The 26,508-nt window shown below is 42.4% G+C and overlaps 1 protein-coding gene across 2 annotated transcripts in view; it reads left to right on the top strand.

Annotated features, from left to right (window-relative positions):
* Positions 1–26,508, top strand: part of LOC143359636 (uncharacterized) — a 352,730-nt gene that overhangs the window by 51,233 nt on the left and 274,989 nt on the right. For both annotated transcript variants that reach the window (XM_076797715.1, XM_076797714.1), the window contains exons 2-3: positions 24,031–24,220; positions 24,382–24,566. In XM_076797715.1, the coding sequence (XP_076653830.1) occupies positions 24,031–24,220; positions 24,382–24,566 (375 nt within the window). The remainder of the gene's footprint in view (positions 1–24,030; positions 24,221–24,381; positions 24,567–26,508) is intronic.

The following is a 26,508-nucleotide window of genomic DNA, read 5'->3' as shown; positions in this document are numbered from 1 at the left end:
GAACAATCTATGAATTGTTCGACGAAGCAACATTACGAACGACAGTACTACTGTGCCGAGAGGGTCAGGTGAATTTTCAATTTAAACTTCGCGGCTTTGTTCAAATTGATAAATATTTGTTCTCTGTAGGTTGCTAGCTCTGTCACTGTCATCCGTGACAAATTGCGTGTCATTATCTTCAGTGGTTTCAGAGATACGCTTGTTTATCTATATTAATAAAAGTGCATTCTGCGATTCTCATAATGAATATTTTTGTCGAGCAACGAGTTTGTAGTTCAATTTTGTTTGCTGTTTATTAAATCTGCTTGGAACGTTGGAAATGTTGCGGAAAGCCCTCGGCGACCATGCTGTGTCGAAAAAAATGTAAAAAAATGTTGTTGTAGCGAAACAACTCACACTGCATTTGTTATTCGTGATCATTCGGTTAAAATTTCGACTCGTACCGTTCCACGGCCAGCGTATTCGCCTGATCTAGCACCGCGCGACTTCTGGTAATTCAGTAAACTCGAAAAATCGCTCCGGGGACACCGTTTTGGGACTGTCGAAGAGATTAAATTTGAATCGCTGCGCGCCTCGGAGGCCATTCCGGAAAAAGGATGTTTCGAGGAATGGAAAAATCGTTGGCATAAGTGCATTATGTCGAACGGGGTGACGTTGAAGATTTTTCCTTTTATAACAAAATTCGCCTTATTTTTGGGACACAGTGGTGCCTGCCTGTTGGAAGTTTCGCGGGAAAAACAGTAATCGGTGTAAATTCCGCGTAGGCCGTCGAAGTTTACGGGTCGAAAAATTGAAAATCACCGTGAACGGCGTCAGCCGGGATTCCATGGAAATGCTCGATTTGGCAAGAATCGGTTTGGCAACGGCTGCGGAGTTGCGGCCGCGGAATACCGAGCAGTCCTCGCAGTTCTCGCAGCGCTCGCAGAGCTCGCAGAGCTCGAGAGCGGCACGATTTTTCGTGGAAGCGTTTAGCATTTTCCCGCGATCGCTCGTTCCGAAATTTCAAACGGTGTCGACACGCTGCTCTCCTCTCTGTATCGGGCTCGCCGCCATAGAACGAAGGGCTTTGCGAAATCGTGCGATCCGGCGCGCGCGCGTGCACGGTCGCGTGCGCTTCGTCCCTCCTCGCTCCTCTCCTCTCCTCTCGCACGATCGCGTTGCGTCGATTCGATCTAGTACACGCACGTCCACGGAGAAACGATTAATTATCATTACTGGCTCGTCAAGCACCGCCCCGAGGCCTGACAGGCTTCCCCGATGCGACTCCTTTCGAGCAAATCGATTCTCGACCCGTACCGATAGCGAAGCGCACGCATGTTCCCTGTCATTCGCGCGATTTCTGGAGCGTGATGCGCTCGGACGCGACACAGTTTCGAATCGACCCTGCCGATCATGCTCTCGCGCCGCCCTCGATCGAGGGAGGGGTCCTGCTCCAGGGTGCGATTATGAGAAAAATGAATACGAACCTGCAATTCGACACAGTGTGAAGATTGAATCGAATGGCGTCAATATACTACTCTAGACCTAGTAAAATTATTACAAGAAGGAGAACGTGCTTAAACGGCTCCTATGTCTCACAACAAGTGCAGACGATTTTTATTTTTGCATAAATATACGCAGAAAACTCTGTGTATAATGGGAGGGGAGAAGCGCATTCTATTGTTTTGACGGAGGATGTCGTCCATTACTACTAGATTGCGGATCTGTGTGCAAAATTTTCTGCATCGATCGCGAAAAATAAGAGCCGTGTGAAAGTTCGTTCTTTCTTCAACGTTAACACTTTGAACGCCCAACTAGAAACCCCAAAAATTCCACAAAATCAAAGTAAGTTATTTAATGAAATAAAAATTGCAGAAAATGAAATGTATGATACTGAGCGATCCTCCAACTTTCTTGCATGTTACAGATCCTAATCAAGTTTAGTACAATGAATATATCAACGTAAAAATTCCGTCACGTCGAACGTGTTAAACCTACCAAGCCCAAAACATATAATAGCGAAACGTCTTATAGAAGGGAGAAGAAGTGCTTAAACGAAGCAGTTAATCCAGTAATTTCCTACGCGAACGTTTTTATAATTTCAATAATTGTGAAATTGAAGACCCTGCATTTTGACCGTGGTAGGTTTAGCGTTATTTTAATAAATAGTACATGGATGCGCCTAAGTTCTCGTATTTTTCCTGTTTTAAATTGCAGCTACTCATTTGTGTTATAAGCGCGTAAAGGGTTCGATTATCACCGCTCCGTTGGGAACGCATCAAAGATATTTCTGCGCAGGTCTGTATGAACGCACCCCAACTTAGGCCAACTTTGAGCCCGTCGTCCGCAGAGGGATCGACGCGACCGATCGATGAAAATTAGTAATCGCGCAGCGGTTCGGTGACGCGGATTCGCGAGTTAGGATTCCACTACCGTTTTCGGAGCCGCGGCTTTACGCGTCACGCGAAAGGGAATGCGGTTGGCGGATTAGTCATCGGGAGAATTTTAATGGAGCCAGCCAATCGGGTCTCCGCTCCGTCGCGAAACAAGATGCAGGTCGTTGATGCGACTTCTGGGACGGTCGATCACGGCTCGAGTCGATTGACCGCTTCCCGCAACGATCACAGCTTGCTCGTGTCGAATAATTTCCTAATGGAAAAACAACAACATTCGCGACCACAGTCGCACGTATTGCATCTACAATCTTAACACTGAACCTAGCACGGTCAGACGACCGGTTTTCTATTTCACGGTTATTGAAATTATAAAAATTTATGGAAAATAATGCAATAAATTTCCTTTGCCAAGCATCTATTACACTGAAAGCTACGGACAATCTCGGTAAGTTTGCCATTTTTATAGGGCAACATTTATTACTGTTAATGCTTGGTAGGTTCAATGTTAAAGATTATATCAAATTATTCACATTTTATTGATGTAATATCCACAATCTCAGTAACACTAGGTTTACTTAACACTAGGTTCACGGAGCACTAAAAGTGACTGTTTTACATTACTTTATAAAAATAACAAGAACGTGCTACCCAAAATTTTGTGTTCATTTCTTTTTAATAACGTCTACCCACAGAAATAAATTTGTTGAGTAATTCCTCATGGATGCATATTCAAAATCTTAATAATTGCAAATTCACAATATTATAACCCGTCGTTTTGACAAGTCCCATAAACCTAATATTAAAATTAATTGAACAATCTTTAACACTAGGTTTACTGGACCTGCCCAAATTGATTGAACAATCTTTATCCACTTTGTTATTTGAAGTCATAGTATCCAGCATACTCTTCGTATTATCCATGGATTTTTTTCTTCTGCTAAATTGATTCAAGATATCACAGAGGAATCACGGTGTAAGGTAAAGGCAAGCAGCGAAAAAATGCTGGTAGCGAACGCGTTAGGCCAAGTTTGTTTTCCCGTCGCGAGAGACACGCCTTGTGAAACAGAAAACAGTCTTCCCACATTTCCGTGCGATTTTCTATTCGTTCTCGCCGGTCTCGAGCGTCCAAGCTTCGCTCTGAATTCGCTGATGGATCGCTCTAGACCGCAAACAGTCGCGATAGTATCGGCAAACAGGCGTGTGCTTCGCAAACGAACGATCGTTACCTGTGGCTAAGCAACAATTATTCGGTAGATTAACATCAAGGTGTTCTCGAAGGCGATCGAAGCCTACGGTAAACACGTGCGCCGACAAGGTTTCGCGTACGATATCAATGACAGACATGTGCCGATAACTTTCGGTGGATCGCTCGAGCGAGTCGGGGCGAACGGGAGAGAAAAAGAGAGAGAGAGAGAGAGAGAGAAATCTAATCTATTAGCCTTTGCTAAATTGTTCTTTCCTCGCGTAAAACCTGACCGTCGGGTCGACTTGCGGGAAACCACCCACGCAACGGCCCCCTTGTCTCGCCTTTTTCGCTTCGAAGATCATCCTGCTGACCTAGAGAAACCCGTGGGCGGGTCTCCATCTTCTTAATCCTCGTTCGCGGCAATTAATTCCGTCTGTCGGGTGTCGGGACGCGCAGCCTCCGTCGACGCGAAAATTACTGTCCTTTCTAAGACCGGAGACGCTGATCTGCATCTAATAACACGTCTGATCATTAGCTCGTTCGTTCTCTAATACGACTCGTCTAACCCTCTCACTGCGAAGTCCGGGTCTATCCGGACCCGGAATAGCGAAATCAATCTCGATTGCCCAGTTTCTGATCAATTGAATTAACCATTTGCATCATTAGCGTGCGCTCTGTTTCACTGTCTGAAACAGTTACTTTGTTTTTATCAATAATACGTATGTAAGTAACAATATAAATGAATTATTGAAATACGAAGTAATTTTTTACGTTTTGAAATTTTTCTACCGCGGTTGTTTTCCATTTCTCCTTTGCACTCCGGAATTTTGCAAACACCTGTTAGACATCGAGTCACACTCGACTCTAAAACAGTTACTTTGTTGATCTTATTATCAATAATACGTATATAGGTAACAATATCTGCTAATTATTGAAATATGAGGTAACTTTTTAAGTTTTGAAATTTTTCTACCGCGGTTATTTTCCATTTCTCCTTTGCACTCCGGAATTTTGCAAACATCTGTTAAATGTCGAGTCACACTCGACTCTAAAACATTTACTTTGTTGATCTTATTATCAATAATATATATATATATATACATATATGGGTAACAATACCTACTAATTATTGAAATCCGAAGTAATTTTTCACTTTTTAAAATTTTCTACCGCGGTTATTTTCCATTTTTCCTTTGCACTCCGGAATTTTGCAAACACCTGTTAAATGTCGACTCACACTTGACTCTAAATCAGTTACTTTATTCATCTTGTTATCAATAATACGTATGTAAGTAACAATATGAACCAATTATTGAAATACGAAGTAATTTTTCACTTTTTAAAATTTTTCTACCGCGGTTATTTTCCATTTCTCCTTTGCACTCCATAATTTTCTAAACACCTGTTAGATATCGAGTCACACTGGACAAAGGAGTGCAAAGGGTTAAAGAGCTGCTCTGCGTTAAGAACAATACACAGATCAACGCGTCTACAAGAAGGTATACCATCAAAAATATGTTTTAAAAAATTATTATAAAAAAATTAAGCTAAAAAAATTAAATTAAATAATAAATGAGAATAAAAAATAATAACATTATAAAAATATGATATATATAAAATATATATATACTATATTATTTTAATAATATTATTTAATTATGTACTTGCTTCGGCAGTACATATACTAATATTATTTAATTATTTTTTTATTAAATTATTATTATTATTATTATTTGTTTTAAAATTCTACCGATGATTATCGATGCTGGTACCTCGGATTATCTGAGCACCGAATTCGAAGGACAATGGTCAAGGCAAAGTTGAGAGTAGCCAATCGAATCGCGGTTCGTCGAAATTCGCCGATACCGGTACTCGCGAAAAATCTATTTCGGCGCGTATATTTGGTAATGCGTTTCAATGCGCAGCGGTTCCAGGAACATCGGTTTCGGCGAGATCAGTGGCCCCTCATTGGGTCATGCAAATTTAGACCGAGTGAACGTCTATTCTCGAGTGCGTAGCCCGGCCGAGAGAGATCTACGCGATCGACGAAAGCGCTCGCTCGCTCGCTCGACAATAGGGACGAATCGGCTCGTTGAACAATCAAACGAGCACGCGGCTCGACAAGCAAGATAGATATCCCGATATCCGTGTACGTACACCGTCGATATCCGTTTCCTCACGCGATCCCTCCGCCGTGTTCCGTCAACAATTCGCTCGGTATAGAAACGACATGGGTGGCGCCGAAGGTTAGGCGATCGAATCGGGCCGCGAATGCTACCTAGATGATCCAGTCCGTGAATCATCCGGCCATGAATTCGTGAACCCGCGCGGAGAAAGAAGCCGGGCTAACCGGGCCAAGCATGTTCGAATCGTTGTCATAAAGATAATCGCCACCTCCGCGTCCTCGTCCTCGAACACCGTTAATTCTCCCGGCTGTCGTTTTACATGGAGATTTTTGTGCTCGGACAAGGCGTAAAACGATGTACAATGGGCCACAATGCAGCTGGAATTAATTAATTGATCAGTGCGAATTCGATCTTTTTGCGAGATTTTCGACTTGGTACATTTATGAGAAAAATCAGTCGGAGGGATTCGAAACGGTAAAAGGTTTAGGAGAATTTGAGGTTATCGATGTGTAACAACTTTTTAGAATTATTGAAGAAAAACACAAATTTTTATACTTGGCCCGCGTGTCTTGCAATTTTTATTTTGCAGAAAAATCCACCGTTTACTTATCTGTATTATTTGAAGCTTGAGGAAGCTATTCTTTTAAGGATCTTCGTGCAGAATAAAAATGTTCTACTTGAATTGCAACAAACTGGAGAGAGATAGAAATTTATTTTCTTCCGTAACCCCTTGCATTACTATTTATTTTGTGATTATAATGATTAGAAATTCTTCATCGTTCAGAATTTCATAGAAAAGAAAAAGATAGTTTATGTCCATCGTGTGCCAATATTTTCTCCGAAGGATACATATCAACTACAACAAAATAGAATTTTATTTCGGTTTTAATGAATAACATACATATTTATCAGACTCTGTTCAGAATCTTCGAGTCTGACTCGATATAGTAGGTCAAGGGGTTAATGTGTTTAGTAGTCTGAAAATAAAATAAAAGTATTTTAAAATTCTCCTAATGTTTTTGCTGTCTCAAATTCCACCTACTCAGTTTTCTCGTAAACGCATGAAATCGGCTGTCTAATCATAATAGAGGCATTTACTCCCCCGCGAAGATTCGCCGAAATTCGTTACAGCGTGACACGAGGACGAGCATAATCTAGCGAGTAGAAAGCTGCGACAGGAAACGCGGATCCACCGGTATTTCCGCTGCTTAACTCTCGAGGTTAAAGATTCTAATGACTGTTTACGCTTTATGCCGTCCACAATGAAGTCGTTAAGAGAGAATTCTCCGGGCGAGGCGTGTAGACAGTGTCTGGGGCGTCGTCGAGTATCGTACCGAACCGTCGCAGACAAGAATCTACCGATACAAACCCTGAGAGTCTTGATCTTCGATCGAGATCGCCGGATACATCACCGTGATCTCGACGCGGTCGCCGAAAATAGGAAAATCCGAGACAGGGACCTGGTTTTCGCGTCGCGACGGGTCCAATCAGCGCACGGTGCGCCGGAATCGCAAAATTGGCGTTAATTTACGCATAACTCATTGTTGCTCGGACATTATTTATTCCAAACAGAAGCGTCTTAGGGGCTTTCTAGGTTGTGGAAAGTGGATTTCAATTCTGATTTTATTTAAACACGCCTGATATGATTTAGAGGTTTGATGTGTCCTAACTTTCAGTAATTGCGTTGCATTAGCTTCCAAATTAAACAAAACTTGTCTAATGTCATGCTGGTTTTACACGTTAAATAAAGAAATACTGTGACGCTATTCCTTAAGTGTCCGGTAACTGGGACGCTTACCTTACTAACTACAAAATCAAAACTTGATTTTGACACGCACGACAGGTGACAGTGAGTTCTCGTTACGAGTCGGTGGCAACCTTACGATTTGGAGTCAGTGGAACTACCCCCACCACCGCGGTAATAATAAATAATATATGGTATTATCACAGTTATAAAATAATAACAAAAAATAAAGAAGTTTTGTAATTAGTAGTGGTCTTCTGGTCTCACACCGACATAGCCCACAATGTGTGGCACACTCCTCATTGGACGGAACATTGGACCGAACATTGTGTCGGAGAAAGACATTTTTTCTCAGTCTTCTTGTCACTATCGCTTAGTAGTCATAGGCTTGTGACTCATAGACGGACATGACTCTTGGGTTTCCAGCGTGCCCTGTGCATTTCAACTGCGACCACCGGCGAGAACCTCCGATTTCGTCTAAGAGTCAGTCGCCGGAACCGCGCAACCGACTCGTAACGAGAATTCGCTGTAATCACAAACTCGGAACTCGATTTTGACAAGTCAGTTCGGGTTTGTTTGTTCGTTTAAACGCCAGACTAGCAGGCTGTCAATTCCGGTCTCAGTTTTGTTCGGTTCATCGGAATTCCCTCGATTTCAGCTGGCCAGAGCGACGGGATAGTTCGAGCCGGGATCTCGGCGCATGTATAATGCATCGCGCGCATCCCGGTCGATCCGCGCGTGGTGTCGCATCGCGATCCCTCATTCGCGCCCGTGTTCTCACGAATCGCGACGATTCGCGACGCGACGCGACGCGACGCAACGCAACGAGCGTAGATGCTCTCGCATAGGCACGATCTCGTCGAGCGATTCGACTGTTAATGTTAAGCGAAAGGAACGAGCCAGCCGAGGAACAGAGAAAAACGAACGGGAGACTGCGTTGCGGTTCGACGAATTGGTCGAATCGCTCGATCCGGCATGGGCGAGGCCTAGAACGCGGCTAGCGCACACCAACAACGCACGATCTCTCTCTCTCTCTCTCTCTCTCTCTCTCTCTCTCTCTCTCCCGGGTTCTACGGTCGAGAGTCGAGAGTCGAGTCGATTGCGTCCACGTTCACACACTTTTTTGCCGCCACACGGACCGGTAGTTTTATTAAGCCCATACCGGTCGCATGTGCTGCGCCGGGGACCGTCCACCGGGTGTTTGCGGAGAAAACGACTCGATCATTCTGAAACCGCGGTCGACACTTACCAGGATCACCGGGAGATCCACACAATCTGCGGAGAAGCTGTAGAGACATGCAGACAGGGCTAGGTCAAAGTGAACCTGAAGATCGAACTGAACTTTAAGATCAAACTGAACCTGAAGATCGAACTGAACTTGAAGATCAAACTGAACCTGAAGATCAAAGTGAACCTGAAGATCGAACTGAACTTGAAGATCAAACTGAACCTGAAGATCGAACTGAACTTGAAGATCAAACTGAACCTGAAGATCAAAGTGAATCTGAAGATCAAACTGAACCTGAAGATCAAACTGAACTTGAAGATCAAACTGAACTTGAAATCACCTTTAACACTAGGTTTACGGAGCACTAAAAATGACTATTTTACATTACTTTATAAAAATAGCATGAATGCATCGATCAAAGTTTGTAGATATTTTTTTAATAATATATACCCAAAGAAATCAATTTGTTAAATAATTGCTCATGGATGCATATTTACAATCTCAACATTCGCAATTTAAAAATACTGGAATCCGTCATTTTGACGGGTCCCGTAAATCTAGCGTTAAAGAGGTTCAACTTATCAAGAGGTTCGTCGAAGGTCTCGCGTGAACTATGTTTCAGCCTAGAGGTCCTCGTAGGAAGTATCGTTAGGAGGCTCCAGAAACACGTGGAAGGTCGAGGTCAACTGAGGACGCTACTGAACTCAAAGCAACGAGTCTAAGACACCAAGTTCATTAGACCTCTAGAATCGACGTAGGGGCTCTAGAAAAATATGAAAAGTATTCCTACGTCCTAAAGATCGTCTTCATCGTCTCTAAAAAGACAGTCCGGAGGTGTACATTCGCTGGGGTGGTCGATGCGAGTGATCAATAGCGTTTGACCAATAAGAGATGCTTCTGTATGTGCACACGTCTGTGCACGAAGACGATGAGTCGCACGAATAGATTTTTGGCCGATAAACTGTTAACCCTTAACACATTTGCATCATTAGTGTATACGCTCAATTTTCCTGGTCACTATCACCGGAGCCGTATGCATACGCTCAACCTTGTAGGTCACTATCATTATTCGTTAGCCAAAAAATAGAAATGGAGGGTGTCGTTGGAGATGAAAGTAGTAATTCTGATTTTGTCTTATAATGCTGAAATACGAAGTTCTTTTACTTGTCATTTTTGTACTTAAATATTGGTTTGATCGTAAGACGATTTTCTTACAGCGTATAAATATTTTATTTAATTATATATTCTCCACTTTGGTGCAACACCAAAGTACCCAATTACCCAATTACCCAATTTTGTCTTTATCAGCTTCAACTGGCCTTCCAGAACGTGGCGCATCTTTAACATCAAAATGGCCGGAACGAAATTTTGCGAACCAGTTTTGGCACTGGCGTTCTATCAGTACATCTTCTCCATGCACATCGAATAATTTTTTTCTTGCTTGCAAAGCATTTTTACCTTCTCGATAGTAAAAGAGTAAAATATGCCGAAAATGCTGCGTTCGACTTGCCATATTTGATAGGGCACCAAACAAAAACTATTGCGCAGAATCGAACATACTTTCTCACAAACAAGCCTTGCTATATCAGCTGTCAAAATATATAATGACAAGGCGGCTTAAATGTGAAATTGACTGCGAGAAAGTACACTGTTGGGAAAAAACGAAATTACTTTCCGAACAACCCAATATAAAAAAAAAAGTTAGGCGATAGAGGTCTTCTTTTCATATTTTCTTATGATGCAAATGAGTTAACGCTCCAATGCCGCGTGTATGGCGGCAAAAATCATTTTATTAACCCTTTGAACTCGACTGGTGACTCCGAAGCGATGCTAGAAATGTTTGTGGCATTACTTCAAAAATATTACAAAATATTTGTTACACTACAAAATTTGTATTGAATAGATTACCAAACATTTAAATGTTACCCGTGGAAATCGGATCAGTTTCGTATGGATAGAATGAAAATATTCTAAGACGGAAGAAAAATTTAGTTCTAGAATGAAACTAGCGCCGAGTGCACAGGGTTAATCACTCTTATCGTTGCCACATTTAATGAACTATAAATATGTTTTTTTTCTATACTTGGTATAGAAATGTTGAGTGCACAGTTTCTCTTCGCAAGAAAAATAGGTTGGACGTAATGTGGGAAGCAAACTTGAAATACTTCCGGACCGTTAAGGGTTAACATTTGGGTCGAACGGTGGATTACGTCAGCTGCCTAGGTGCCAACGACAGGGGACATCGATTCACAGAACCGTCTCGCCTAGTTGCCAGTGGGAGGTCGTGTTTTCATTGAAACGCAGCTAGCTGCGTGGGTGACGGGAACAGCTACACACTGTTTCTCCTGTCAATGGAAATTCCGCGAAGCGAGGAGCTGTTCGATCAATGACATCACGCGTTGCCAATTATCCATTTCGCACGGAATTGCAACAGAATTTCGCACGGCGAACGGAGGATCGTGTTCGTCGTTCGAGCTACCCGAGGAAAAATGACCGTCGCCGCGCACCTCGTCGACGTATAAATACGTCCCCCCTCTCCTCTCGCCTTTCTCCCACCTGTGCTCGCTGCGAGAGGAGGTTTCGATACGAACCGAGAAGCTCCCGGGTAATTTTATACCCATAAACGCAACGTTGACTAACATCCCGGGCTCGATGACCGCGCCACAAATGTCCGAGGATCCCTCGTTAACTTTATTACAAGGCTATCAATTTCGATATCAAACGGCTCGCAGTTTATCGTCGAGGTGGTTCAAGCTCTTTTTTCTTTTACGGCCTCCGTCGAACACCGAAACGTTTAGTACCAGCACCCGTTTAATTCGCCGTTTCATTAACGGCGCGATCGGTTCGACAGAATGGATCTCCGGTTAGGCGAATTCGATATGTCGGCGTGCGCGCGCGCGCGCTTGTGCGTGCGCGTGTTCTGCGAGCGACGTCGGGCTATATATACTTACTTGGTGTGGCCTTCGGTCTCTGGGTTGCATGACAATCATACCTCGAGACCCATTATTGGCAACCGATATTGAGCAACGACGTTTTGGCAAGGGAAACTCGATTGCGCTACGGATGTCATCGCTGCTCGCGAAATCTCCCGATGGACGATATAATGATCGAGTCTGATTGATTCTATGAATCACTTTTTCCGATTCAGCTGGACCCGTGCAACCGGGAAACTCTAATCGCAGTCCCAAGTGACGAGTTTGATTACCGAGAGTAAAGCTGTCGCGAGTTATAGTGAGTTCTCGATATATGTCAAGAACACGGGTCTTGACAGCGTCGTGTATCGTGAAGGGGACATGTTATGTTTATACTCCTCGGCGTTTATAAATCTCTAAACTTAATCGAAAGTCAAGAGATTCTATGACTTGTATTGCCTTTCCAATCATGCTATAACATATCGTACATTTATGAGTGATTTTTACATGCTTTAAAAATGCTGTGTAATTTTTTGCATTATGGATATCTTTTAGGTAAGCGTGGACTACACTTTCAGACTGTTCTCATTTTTTTTTTATTATACTTATTTATAAAGTTATTAATATTTGTATATGATCAATAATTCAGAAATTGTGTTTACAATTATAAGTCTTCTGAGTGAGTCCCGATGGTCTTTTTCGTCTCATTATATTCGGTAGAGATTTGTGATTCCAAGCTAATAAAGTTTGGTTCCGGATTTGTCCGAATTGACGTATTACAGCTAATTTATTATTAGCGTTTAGAAGTGTTTTACGTACGCCTATACGCCGTAATTAATGGTAATAATTTAAAAGTATTCTTCAAATACATATCTACTTATGAAAACATTTCACGATCTACATATTTTGTATTAAAATAATAATTTACATCGTTTTAACATAATTTACGTGTAAAAATACTTTTCCCAGCTTTTCGGTGCACGTACTCCACAATCGCCACGATTTTTCGAGAGTTTCCGATAATCCGAGGAAAAAAAGGTTCGAACGAAAGATTAACAGTATTCAGATGTCTACAAATTTCAATACATAAAATTTTGGAAAAAATTTTTTTTTTATAAAAAGTGAGGATCAATTTAATCTTTTAACTGTTAAGATATATTTTTACTTCATAATGTTATAGCTGATGTTAAGACGAATTCAACGACCTACTACATTATGGCACGGAGCCTATATATAACGCTTAAATAATTTTTTCCGGCTTTTCGGACCAAATACCCCACTGTGCGACGGTAACGCGTCGGTACCCTGGTTCGATCACTATGCGTTCTTTTGTTTGTGAATACCGTTCGGAAAAGTTGAAACGGATCGAAGCAACCGCGAAGCAAAGGATAGGGACGGTCGAGAGAGCATAGTGACGTCGTCGGTCCGGTTTCGTTCAGGCGAAACAATGCCCGACACGCGGTCGCTTTCTTCTGATTCCGTCGGAGCCCCCCACCTAAACGGTAATTGGTCGAGTGATGCAATTCTCCGAATTGAAAAAAATTAGCCTGGCGACCGCGTGCCGCGTCGAAAATCTTAGCCTAAGTGGGACCGTTTACCGCTCATCAAACGGATCGTTTCTATATTGGCGAACAGGGTCGCGTCGCTCCAATCTAGCCGGGACACGAGACCGAGGCTTGCGGCTGATGCGAAAATTATTGGAAAAGGACGGCGTTTGCGTCATCGCCGGTGGAATTCCGATGAAAATAAGAGTCACCGTCGTGTGTTCCCCTTAACCCGTTAACCAGACAATTCCCGCTAATTCGTCGGTCCCTTCTCCGAACTCCGTTCCCCGTGGATCCATCGATCGTGATCCTTGTGTCACAGTGGCACTTCGAGGACAATTTCAGCGATGCTTGAAGCAACGACGGTCGTCTCTCGAGGATCAATTTTCCCCGATTCTCGACGGCGCACAGTGGTCCAAATCGAGAAATTCAGTGACTTTTTGTTATAACTTTTGTACCATAAGAGTTATCGGGATGAAATTTGCACTAAAATTCATTAAAAAAAATAGTCAATTTGAACTAAAGAAAAATTAATATTTTTTAAATTTGTTAAACAATAATTTCTTATTCATTTTCATTGATATTTTTCACTAAAAAAAAATTGTTTAAATACAATCTTCCAAACCATTTTTTGTTTCTAAGTGTGTATTTTATATTTGTTTCACACATGCAATGTTTAATGAATTGGGAAAAATGTAAATTTGAGGAGTCGGGTAAGGTAAAAACGTCACATAACTGTGTCAAAAGATATTTTTTATAATAATTGATAATATTTGTAATATTGTATATAATATAAAATAATTTAGTAACATTTTTGTAAATCTTTTGTGATAAAAATGTGATAACAATGATGGTTTTATAATATACTAATAATAACATGAAATATGAAAAAATAACATTTGTTTATACTTTGTCAGTCTTCATTCTCAAATGGTTTTGTCTAGCATTATTTTTTATAGTCCATCCATTTCAAAGCCTGCCTTTTCTATTATTTAATTATTAATAATTCAGCTTCTGGTTCTCAATTTTGTATTCTTTTCTTACATGATTTCACTCGCATTGCTGACATGTGCGGGTCCGATGTCAATAAAAGTCTATAAAATACATCTTCATTTGTTAATATTCTGTCTGATTTTCTTGTATGTTTGTATCTAAATTGTTTAAAGTCTTTGTGACGTGTTTCTTGAGCCTCCTCCGATAATTGTCCGATTGGTAATAATGCGTGTTTTATTACATCTGCACCATGCATTAATAACTTATGAACTGAAGCAGGCATGGGATACCAATCATAATCGTAACATTGTCAGTTTTAAACTGCTATAATTTGCAAAGGCGGAAGAGTGCGGAAATAATTTTTATACCATCATATAGAGGAAGGTGTACTGAAAATAGTCCAATTTGTTAGAAACTGGGACTTCCTGGGACTTTAAAGATATCTCTTACCGAATATAAAAATTTTTTTTAATTTTCTCCATTTAGTCCAGCATTAACTTTTAATACATTGTGCAGACTAATTAATAATGTAAGACACGATTTCTTATCGCAAAAATCTGCTCTTTAATTTAAAAAAAAAAAGCGCGAGAAAATATTAAATAGGAACGTCAGGGCATCGCATCAAAGTGAAGCAATTTTTCTCGTGAAAAATACTCTTCTTAAAATGTCCAACTTTCAATATTTATTACAACTATAATATTTAATAAATTGTACTAATTTCTCCATTTCCGAGGTCTATGGACATTTGGGAAGCAATGTTCATTGATCAGGTATCGATACATGAAAGTTCATTTTCGGGCCAAAAGTCACTGAATTTCTCGATTTGGACCACTGTGCGGCGTCGATAAATTTGATGCGAAAGAAGTGGTCCGAGGATCTATCAACTTACCGAACGATCAAGATCACCGAAGGAATTTCATTGTCATCGAGCTTCGTGGGGAGTATCGTCGAGCAGATGGAGGATTCGAATTTCGAAGAAAGTAAACGATCAGTGGACCACGTTCGTAATAAAATTGTCGGATAATTCCAGGTAATATGGATCGCGAAGGGGGTTCTGGATCGTGGCCGCGCTCTCTTCCGCCTCCCGACGAGAACGGCCTGGCTTGTGATCGATGTAACGACGCTCATTGTCCCGTAATGAGGCTGGGAGGGACAGGATGCTCGTTGCATACGCGTTTCGAACAAACACGCCTGCCGGATTCTCGCACGGCAAGAAAGAGAGAGAGAGAGAAAGAGAGAGAAAGAGAGGAAGAGAGCCGATCGACGATCGATACACCGTCGGATCCGGTCCCGTCTGCCTCTATCGTTGGTAGCTCGGCTGTTGGCACACAGTCTCTAGAGAAATATATGGAAGACACAGTGAATTCTCGATATATGTCAACGACACGGGTCTTGCCGGCGTCTTGTATCGTCCAGGAGACATACCGAGCCGTGTTATGTTTACCGAGGCCACTCAAGCTCCTTGGCCCCTCACGGGGTATACCCCGCGGTAGTGGGGATAATTCCGCGACGTTTACCATGGAGGCCTCGGCGACATGTATAGAGAAATCACTGTAATTGTAAATTGAAGAACGTGGAACCCGCGATTTTTACAGGTCCCGTAAATCTAGTGACAACGAAGTAAACACTAATCCTGCCGAGCATTAGAAATCACTGAAATGTTTTACCTAATAAAAATGACAAAGCTGTATTTATTTCGATTCGGTGCGAAATAAGTACGTCCTCGTCTTCGTTACAGTACGTCCTTGAAAAGAGAAGATTGAATCATTTCCCGTGGAAGCATCTTTGCAACTTACATAATTATAAAGTGAGATCTGTAGTCCTATATCTGAAAGATTGATCCTTTCAATGTACAGGGTGGCTAATAGCCGGCGGTACAACAGGAAAGGGGTGATTCCACGTAAAAAAATAAATGGAAGACGCGGAGTAGAATTTTTTGAAAATTCGGGGAACACGCGTACTATCGAATAGGAATCGTCTGACGCGTCCGTGCATGACCTACCAATTCTACTTTTGCTATAGGGGAACTCGACGAATTTTCAAAGTCGATTTTTCCGAAGACTCATATGAAAAATTGTATATTGTTTACTTATTTTTTTTTTTTAAGTGGAATCACCCCGTTTCCGGTTGTGCACCACCAGTTTACTGACCGCTCTGTATAGTTCTGTGGTCAACGAAGTGCTATCGTCGTGAATCATCGTGAAAATCGTTTGACTTCCGACAACCTCGAACCATTGCCTCGGTTTTCCTTCCTGCGTTTTACGGCGACGAAAGCTCTCGTGGACAATCCCTCGAAACGCTCGAAGGCCGCGGTCTCTTACGAAACACTGACACATTGAAAAACTGAGTCGATTATCGCGGAATCGGCCGTGTCCAGATATTCTGAGACTTCGTCGCCCTAATTGTCAAAGCACGCCACTGTTCTCGGAAATCCTAGAACTTCTTATCACTGGATTCTCGGAGCACTACAAGTGACCATTTTCCTCGAGTTTGTAAAAATAACAAGAGCGCATCTGTGCAAATTTTTAGCGATTTTTTAACGCCTTGCACTACGATTTATTTTACGGTTTCAGAGAATAGAACTTTTTTGTAATTCGTAATTTCCTAAAAAAAGGAGAAAATTGATATCTGTTGGGTGTCTATATGTTCTTCGACAGCTGTGCATTAACAACGCCGACATAGAATTTTATCTCGATTTAAAGGAAATTAATAACTAGACTATTTTATGCATTTATGGGAAAAAATGGGTGGGCTTATTTTAAAACGGTAGAAACATTAGACAAGTTTTAAAACGCTGTTACATTATTTTCAACCTATTAACACTAGGTTTACGGAGCACTAAAAGTGACTATTTTGCATTACTTGATAAAAATAACAAGAACGTGCTACCCACATTTTTAGCAATACCTTGAAAATAATATATACTCAAAGAAATAAATTTGCTAGATAATTTCTCATGTATGCATCCTTAGAATCTTCATAATTTTCAATTAAAAATACTAGAACCCGTCATTTTGACGGGTCCCGCAAACCTAGTGTTAAACATATTCAGAAAAAAAAATAAATTTCTATTTCACTTCAGTTTGTTGCAATTCAGGTAGAAGATTTTTGTTTCACATAAAGATCCGCAGTCCATTAATAACATACGTGTTCATTAGACTCTGTTTAGAATTGCAGGTCAAGGGGTTAAACAGTATTCACCCGAAGAAATAAATTTTTTTACTTATTTCTCACGGATGCTTCTTTACAATCTTGAAAATCGTAAATTATAAACATCAGAAGCCGCCATTTTGACAGGTCCCGTAAGCCCAGCGTTGAACCGTCACTTCTCCAGATTTCCTGTTACAATCTAGCTTCAAAACCACAATGACTCCGTTGACAAAATTTTCCTGTCTTCACCTGAAACAAACCGAACACAGTTGAACTGGCAATGATTAGCTACCGGCGAGTTTAAGCGAAGTCAACGAGGCGTTCTTTGCTTCCATTTGCCCGCAGGAGCATCACTCCGGGGGCCAATGACTCTGAAGAACCAGATAGCTGTCTGTTTATCTCGCTTCCTTTGAACGGACTGCTCTAATGTGGGCGTGAAAGCAAGACATCGTTTTTCAACAGGAGTTTTTACAGTAACGAATAGACGTGTCTTTATGCAACATAAAAATTGTCTGCGCCAGTCGTAAGAAACAGCAGCAGCCACGTACAAGATTGTTTCGTTGCTGGCATTGTTAACACTGAACCTACCACGGTCAAATGACCGTAATATTTTACAATTATTGAAACTATGAAAATTCATTTATAGAGAATAAATTTCCTTGTCCAAGCATTATATTGAAAATTACGAACAATCTAAATAAATTTAGGGTTGCCATTTTTATGTTTAGTATTCAATTCTTTTAATCGTTCTACCGTTCTCAATTGCACCAGCTCGTTTAACACGTTCACTGCCAGACTAGAAACCTCAAAAATTCCATATTAATTAAAGTAAAGTGATTTAACGAAATAAAAATTGAACAAAATTAAATGTACGATATCGAGTAGTCCTCCAACTTTCTTACATTGTACTGATCCTAATCAAATTTGGTACAGTGAATATATTAACATAAAAATTCATTTTAAAACCTCGACAAATAATTCCGTCACCCACGTATGGGTGACACGGCAGTCGACGTGTTAATCGTGATTTAATTTACACAAAATCCGCAGTTTAGGAGGCACCGTTCCATGGACACCACGAGTTTATGCGTGTTCGGACCCACGCATGTGCAGGGGGGTGGGGGGTCGTTTCGAGCAAATGCTCGATCGGAGATAGGATCAAAATGATTTCGAAGAATCCGGTAGTCGTCGTGGAGGTTGCTCGGCTGCTCCTTGTGTACCGTTAATCATATCGAAAACTCTTTTTTTTTTTCTTCCCCACCGGGTGCAGAGTGTCAGCGCGCGCACCGTTCAGGAATTCGGAGAGCGCAGCATTGTGCAGCAGTGCAGCAGTGCAGCGTATCCGATCTGCGAGCAGCTGCGCGCCGCGGAGCCGCATTCTTTTCGATTATAAAACCGCGGCGCCGTTACACGAAACGTAAAACGATATTTCTGCGATTAACGCGAGGGTTATATCGGCGAGGTCGCCCCCCCCCCCTCTCTCTCTCTCTCTCTCTCTCTCTCTCTCTCTTGTCGTTTTTATCTCGCTCCGACAGTTTCTCCCGTTTGCCGGAACGTTCCCCGCAGGAGAGCACGATACTCGCCGCGTCGCGACGAAACGAGCATCGCGTTATCTGCGAGGGTTTTTGCTCGCGGACACGCGCGTGTCTGCGCTGCGCGCCGAGGAGGAAACCGTGAGCGTGCGCGCGCGTGCGAGTCCGCCCACTCTCGCTTTTAATAAAGCCAAACCGGAATCGTAAAGCTGAATCTAAATTGCATAATTATACCGGTACGTCTTTCTTCTTCCTTCGTTTTCGCCCCGTAACCTTCGCGCGGCCTTTCTCTCTGTCTTTCCCTCTCCCATCCCCCCTCTCTCTCTCTCTCGCTTTCTCTCTCTCTCTCTCTCTCTCTCTCTCTCTCTCTTTTGCTCTTTCTCTTTCGTTTCCCTTCTCTCGTAGCGTGCCAGACTCACGAGCGAACGTGAGCGCACGAATCTCGAACCGCGAGCGCATCTTCCCCGGCACCGGAGCTTCATTGTATCGCAATTAACAGACCGCCGATCTTTATGCGGAGTCAAAGTGTTCTCCAGCGAGCAGCAGGGAGCGGGTAGAAATTGATTTGCACCCTGAACAATTTTGGGGGCACGTGGACAATAAACGACACAGTGATCTTTAACTTCTCTGATGTGTGTATTGAATTGCAATTTGACTCGTTTACGATTTTATTCCTATATAGAAGATGAGTAAATGAGAACTTAAATAATTTTTCTTAAAACATATGTTGGTTTTTAATAGATTGATGAAGGTAGATCTGTCAGAGGGAATCACTAATTGACCAGATACCTTCCTTCTCATCCGGCAATCTAGTGTTAAGATTCATCTAGTAAAATCTAGTAAATTTTAATCTAGTGATCAAATGGCGAAACAGTAAAAACGTTTAAAGAATTTAAAAATACTGTTGCCATTCGTTCCAAACTGCATAAAATTGCGGAGAACCTCGAAATTATCCCAGACAATTTTCTTTTTGCATAAAGACCCGCAGTAATTGCATTTCAGTAATTACTACAGCTTGAACGAAAACCGAGTAGCCTAATACCTCGAGGAAGGACTACTACCACTACATACACACTATTGGCAGCTGAAAAACAACTGTTGACTATGGTCGGTAGGAATGCACGTACTGTCGCGTTCTTTCGAGAAGGGCGATTAGAAAGATCGGCGTCCGATGACGCGAGAACTATGCAGCCTCCCTTATCGTCGAAGCGACGGGATTAAATTGCATTGTCCGGCTCCGTTATCGCTCCAGCGATAATAGTCACGTCGGGGTAAGGTTACACGCTGGGTCGTGCGGTTAGCGGACTGCTGATACGTAGGAAGTCGGTACAACGCGTTGCCATTTGGTTCGCCAGCGAATCGCAAATTAGAACAGCGAATTACGTTTACAAAATTCGTTGCGAATGATCTCGGATCGGACGTACAGGGAACCTTCACAACAGCTATCATGTTCACAACAGGTATTATTGCACCTACCTATTACCTATCGATCTACCTACCCATTAAACCCATGTTCTATCAGAAGCAATCGATTATCGTTCACGAGGACGAGAGAATTTCTATTTATCGCGTGAGTACATTCGTTCTAATCTTAGAATTTCATATTAGCCAGTAGTGCTATTAACCCCTTGTTCTGAGATTTCTTTATCGTGTGGAAAAATAGAGTATAATATATTATAATCTATTATAATACTAATAGAGTATTTCCTAGGATAGAAGAGAAAAAGTAAGAGTAGAATACAGAAAAATAGAATTTCACCTGTGCAGGCAGAACTCGCAGTAGCAGTAACGTCTCGAAGAAAATGTTCAAAAAGAAAGCGTTGTTAAAAATATCGACTTTTACGATACATCGAAATCGGAGAGTGGATAAGCTGATCTCTGCAGAGTTTCACCGAAAATATAAATCATCTCGGTCCCGTGTTCTTTCCATTACTGCCGTGCGTCGGGCACAGAGGACCGCAAAGGGTTAAGCCCCGAGACCTCTGAGAGGCCAGTGATTGCGCTCGACCAGATACTGTTACGAACATCCGTATCTCGCGAGAGCATAAGCTCCTCGAAAATACCCTGAGCAAGAGTGACGGGGCAGGCGTATTTCGCCGGCGCAGCTTCTGGCTCGCGAATTTTATCTGATCCCGAGACCGGGCTATAGCCTGTTACGTCGTCAGATCGTAAATATCCGGCCGTTGCGTTGGCCGATGTTCCTCCCGCGGCGAGGCAGCGAGAGAACGATCAAAGAGAGAGAGAGAGAGAGAGAGAGAGAGAGAGAGAGAGGGTCCCCGAACGGCCGTTTAATCGCGCGTCCCTCTCTCGGCCTCTCCTCTGGGCCGGCCAAAAAATTTTGTGCGCAGAAGAATCCCGACCAGCTTGCTGCGCCTTTACGCGCGCAATAACAAAGCTATTTCGGGGTCTAAGCTGGGCCCCGAGGTCTCGTTTTACGAGCGCCGCGTGCCCCGCCCCCTGCCGTAATTAGGATATTCTCGTGGAGCTGCTCTGTCTCTCCCGGAGGCCATCGAGGCGATCGGACGACAGGTATCGTTGGCAAATACGTGGGATCGCTGTTCGCGAAATTACGAGCGGTGTTGGCGAGAATTCGCGAGATCGCGGCCACCGGCCCTATACCATAAAACACAATAACATGTACCATAAGATGTCCGTGTGTCGCGCCAATGGTTAGATAAGAGAGAATCAGTATACGGAATATAATATCTTCCCGTTACAATTTACAGTGATTTCGCGATATATGTCGCGAAGGTCTGGACGATAAGTGTCGCGGAGTTATCCCCACTATCGCGGGGGATACACGATCCGGCCCATTTGTCTTCGTTTTCTCAGAATTCTTTCTTTTCTTAAGGGGGCCGGCATGGTTTGAAATCGTGAGCAAGTGTCAAAATTTAAACAAACTGCCGCTTCAATATTGCAATGAGCAGTTTAGAAGTGGTCAATTGTGTTTCCTAAAAGTCCAATCTACGTCTGTATGGAGCCCAAATTCCGAATTTCTACCTCATCGTGGAGTAATTTGTAATATTCGGCAGAAAATTCGAATTCTGAAGCAAGTATCACGTCACAAGATGGCTGCCGCTGAAAGATTCTCTTAATTTCGAGAGATTTAGTGTTCGTATCGAAAGAAGGCTCTATACAGACGTAGCAAAGACATGTACAAACACGGTGGTTTGCATTTTTAATTGATTACTTACTTATTTAAGACGTAAAATGTCTAGAAAAACGGTGCAGGATAACATAGCGTGACAGTCAAGGCCAAATGCCTGCCGTCCCCCTTAAGTCGTGGTAATAGAATGAAAATCCATGTGGGCCGTCCATATTGAACTTCTTTTCGTACGTAAATAAAATACGTCTTCATTTCTTCTTCCAGTGAACACGTTCTTTTGAGAATTGTAATCGCTGCTTCTTATGATGTTTCGTTAACGGAGGTTTTTGCTTCGTTTTCAATCTTTGAATAAACTTACACGTCTGAAGAACACGACCAACACTTCGGACATTCGCAGTGATGTTTGCTTTTTGAGGAAATGCACGTGATGTCAATGTTGAGTTCGAAGCAATACGAATAACAGCCCTTTTATCCCGTTCCGATAATGTTTGCGGTCTCCCACAACTTTTTCTCCTTCCATGATTTGCAGGATCTCTTAATAAATTATATACTACCTTGCGACTTCTTTCAACGATCTTTGAAATTTCCGGAAACAGTAACATTTTGACTTTTTAATTCAACAATCCTTGCAATTTCAGTTTGACTTAATTTTGTTTCCGCGGCCCATGTCGACGTTCAACTTTAAAACTTGACACTCGCTGTTAGCTGCTTGACAACTCACAAACTATTGAAAGATATCAGCACAAAGCACAAATGTGCTATGCTTGCTCAGAAAGCTAGCGAGGTCAACCTTATTTACCAACATGTTTCGTCTCTCCAGATTCTAACAATTATGATATCACGTACTAAATTCAGAAATACTAAGTAATCTTCAAGAAATTAAAGATAGCACGCACGTGCTATCATTTTGTCCGGGACTGTAGTTGACCACGTGGACCCAAGGCTTCTCGACAATTCTTGTATACTTAATTTCGGATCAGCTTCCACCAGAGATTTTCGGGTGTCATCATCAAACTCAACTGGTCGTCGAGGCCTGTCATAGAGAACCAACCTTGACACTTGTTGACCTTCGATACATCTCCATAAACAACGCAAATTTTCTTTGTTGTCACCGTTGCATTAAATCCCGGAGTTGCATTAAGTACGGACGCCGCCATTTTATTACAGGGTTGTAAACAAAAATTATACTTTTTACAATATTTCGAACACAGGCTGCTTCACCGAAAATTGTCAAAGAATACGTGTTTCCTCTTCAACGATCGGTGCAGAACTGAAGGCAAAATAATTGATTACTTACGGGTACCCGTAATATTAGCGTTGTGCATACAAATTAGCAGCCATTCTGTAATTTTTTCTGCATTCTCCTAGTACCATAAAGATATAAAAACAATTTTGATACATTTCCACTTTCACCGCTTATCTCAGTACTATCGTTCAGCGAAGGATATCTTAGCACGAATAGTAATGAAAGTAAACTGACCATCTTGCAGAAGAGTACAGTCATCACACAAATACGTTTGTTTTCATTTCATTGGTAATGACTTTGATGTTGTCCCGAGGAACGTCGATATCGAACACAAGTTATCGTTTTGGTGTGGAAGTTTGAAGGCACGAACGAAAGTACAAATAAAACGATCACACCCTGCAAGTTTGACCCTGAATGACCCTGAGTCATAGGTCACCGAACGCATCTCAAAACGCACCACTGCATGGTCGATAAATAAAGATATCTAAAGATAAATAAAGAAAAAAAGAAAGCCGACCCTCACCCCACCTCGAAGTGACCACCAGAAAAAAAAAAAACAAAATTCCCACCACATGACGTCCCCATCGGCACTGAACAACCCTCGTCTGAAACACCCCTGCATACAATCGATACCCTTGGAGATATTCGTCTGCAACGCTTATCATTTCCACCCTGTATTACATTTTGTAAGAATACCAGAAATTAGGTGCACGCTGACCGTTGTTCTAACAAGAAACCAGATACTGCCCCTAATATTAGAGGACACGGTTTCAATTCGAAAGCTTCGACAGCGAGAACTGTGCAAGGCTGCGGTGGAAGGCTCGTTAGTTCCCCGGTGTCGGAGCATGGTCGGATCGGTGTGCGATCATCGTTTGCGTTTGATTGCAGCTGCCTGGCGCGTCTCCCGGAGCGATCTCGACCGTGGTCGCTCCTGTGCTGCTAAAGTACCGGGTCTGCAGGCCCAGATTGCTGCTCGCCGGCTCCAGGGCCGAGGTCGACCCTGCCGCCGACGTGGGACTCCTGCACGGGGAGGTTCTGCTGATCGAGGACTCGGCCAGGCAATACGATCCGATAGGAGGTAGGTTAGGCTACGTGTGCTACCTTGTGCTGGACGAAACAGGGCGCACCGGACTCCGAGGTGGTAGCTCGGGGCTACGGTAGCCGGGACCCCCCCCCCCCCCCGAGTCCCGTGGAAACCGTTCGCGTTTCACTTGACTCGTTTTGCTCGCCTCGTTCCAGATACCGATCGCAGGTACAGAGCCACCGAGAAGCTGCTGCACGCCGAGGAAGAGTACCGCGAAGCCCTCTGCAGCGCCAAGGAGCTCTACGCCAGGCCGCTCGCCAGGAACCACCCCGAATTTCACGATGTTATCTTCCAGCCCATCGCGGACCTCGCCGTGGTCACTGCCGAGCACTGCCAGAGGGTGAGCGATCGCAATTAACGAGAATCCCGCATGATATTCCACTTCGGTACGAATACGCTTGGACACGGGGCTCGGTGTACGTCGGTTTCGAGCGCAACGCTCGGAGACGCTAGGGTTGCAAACGAGACGACGGACGATTTTAAGGCGGTGGCCCCGCCGTGCATCCCCTCCCTAACTCCGTACGCGTAGACGAGATTTGCAAGGGTACGGGAGGCCCGCTCTCATTTGTTAACAATGCAAAAATAGTACTGTTCTGTAGTCAAAATCGCTACATAAAAGTTCAATCTAGGGTGGAAAGGTCCTCAGAAGTCCTACTTTTGCGTTTTTTAGCCGTAATTTGCAATATTCAGCAGCATACTGCTTGTCGAGTGACATTATCGTAAATATCGAGAGATTCAGAGCTCGTATGGAGTTCGTAGGACCTTTCCTAAATTACGGCTAAAAAACGCAAAAGTAGGACTTCTGAGGACCTTTCCACCCTAGATTGAACTTTTATCTAGCGATTTTGACTACAGAACAGTACTATTTTTGCATTGTTAACAAATGAGAGCGGGCCTCCCGTACCCTTGCAAATCTCGTGTACGCGTACGGAGTTAGGGAGGGGATGCACGGCGGGGCCACCGCCTTAACGATCATGGAGATGAAGGTGCTCGTAGAAGGGCGGCGCACAGTGGTTCAGATTCGAAAATCGTGTGACATTTTTGGATATTGACGTGCAACTTGAACCAGATAATGTTGAATTGTTAACCCACGGATAGGTTGAAGAAGAATTGTATCAGAATTGTTGTTGTTAGTACTATTACTATTATTTTCATTACACTTTTTATTTTGAATATTTATTAAATCTAAAGCTTCTGCTTCTAACAGCCTGACTTTTTTTCTGTACGATTTTGTTCTAATGCTAGATATACAGGGTGATCCGTTTTTAAACGGCCAAACTTCAACCAGCTATAGAGGACACCAAATGGAACAACTTTCACCCCTAACACTTGTTTTGATTCGAAGTTATTTCATTCAGTCTCCACGGCGTGCCCCATGTCAAAAAAACCAAGATCCAAAGGTCATACAAAAAAGATGCCCCTATTTATTTTAAACCAAACAACGGAAAAATCATCAGGATACATAATTGCAGTCCTAATATATTTAATCTTAAGTGAACGCAAAAAATGACGGGTTTTTGCAATTATCTAAAAATCAAGACCGAATCAAACAAAGTGTTAGGGGTGAAAGTTGTTTCATTTGGGGTCCTCTATAGCTGGTTGACGTTTGGCCGTTTAAAAACGGATGACCCTGTATATGGATCAGATGTTAAAAGTAATCGATTCAATATGTGTTCGTTTCTGCATAATCTTGAATTTTTTCGCGTGTTTCTACATTGCATGCGTTTGAAATCTTTATGACGCGTTTCTTGGGCTACTCTGAAAGTTGCCCTACTGGCAACAACGCATTGTTTATAATTTCCGCCCCATGTATTAGTATTTTATGAATTGACGCTGGCACGTAATACCATCCATAATTGTTTACATAATGCATTACCGTATCTTGTGCATATTTTTGAAATTTTACTATGTCCACTGTGTAGGGTGATGAAATGACCTATAATAAAAAATGAATATACATATACTATTAAAAATTTCCAAATGTTTTGAAAAGGAAGTACCTGAAGTACAACGTGGAACCTTTTAATTAATTTTATATCAATTCCCGTGATTTCGGCTGATATTTTAGCGTTGAGAAAGAAACTTTCGGGCTGTATTACCATCGTTCGATGACTTTTCTCCTTGCAGAGTTTCATCAATTCATGCGATACCGCGTCCAACATTAATAGCTTTAAACAATAATAAAACGTTCAACTTTAAATGATCATAGAAACTAAAATATGTATTCAATTTCGTTAATTTCTTCATTTTCGAGGTCTCTAGACATTTACAAAGCAATACAC

This window comes from Halictus rubicundus, chromosome 12 (genome assembly GCF_050948215.1).
Source record: "Halictus rubicundus isolate RS-2024b chromosome 12, iyHalRubi1_principal, whole genome shotgun sequence".
Classification (NCBI taxonomy): Eukaryota; Metazoa; Arthropoda; class Insecta; order Hymenoptera; family Halictidae; genus Halictus; species Halictus rubicundus.
This window is presented reverse-complemented; position numbering and strand designations above follow the sequence as displayed.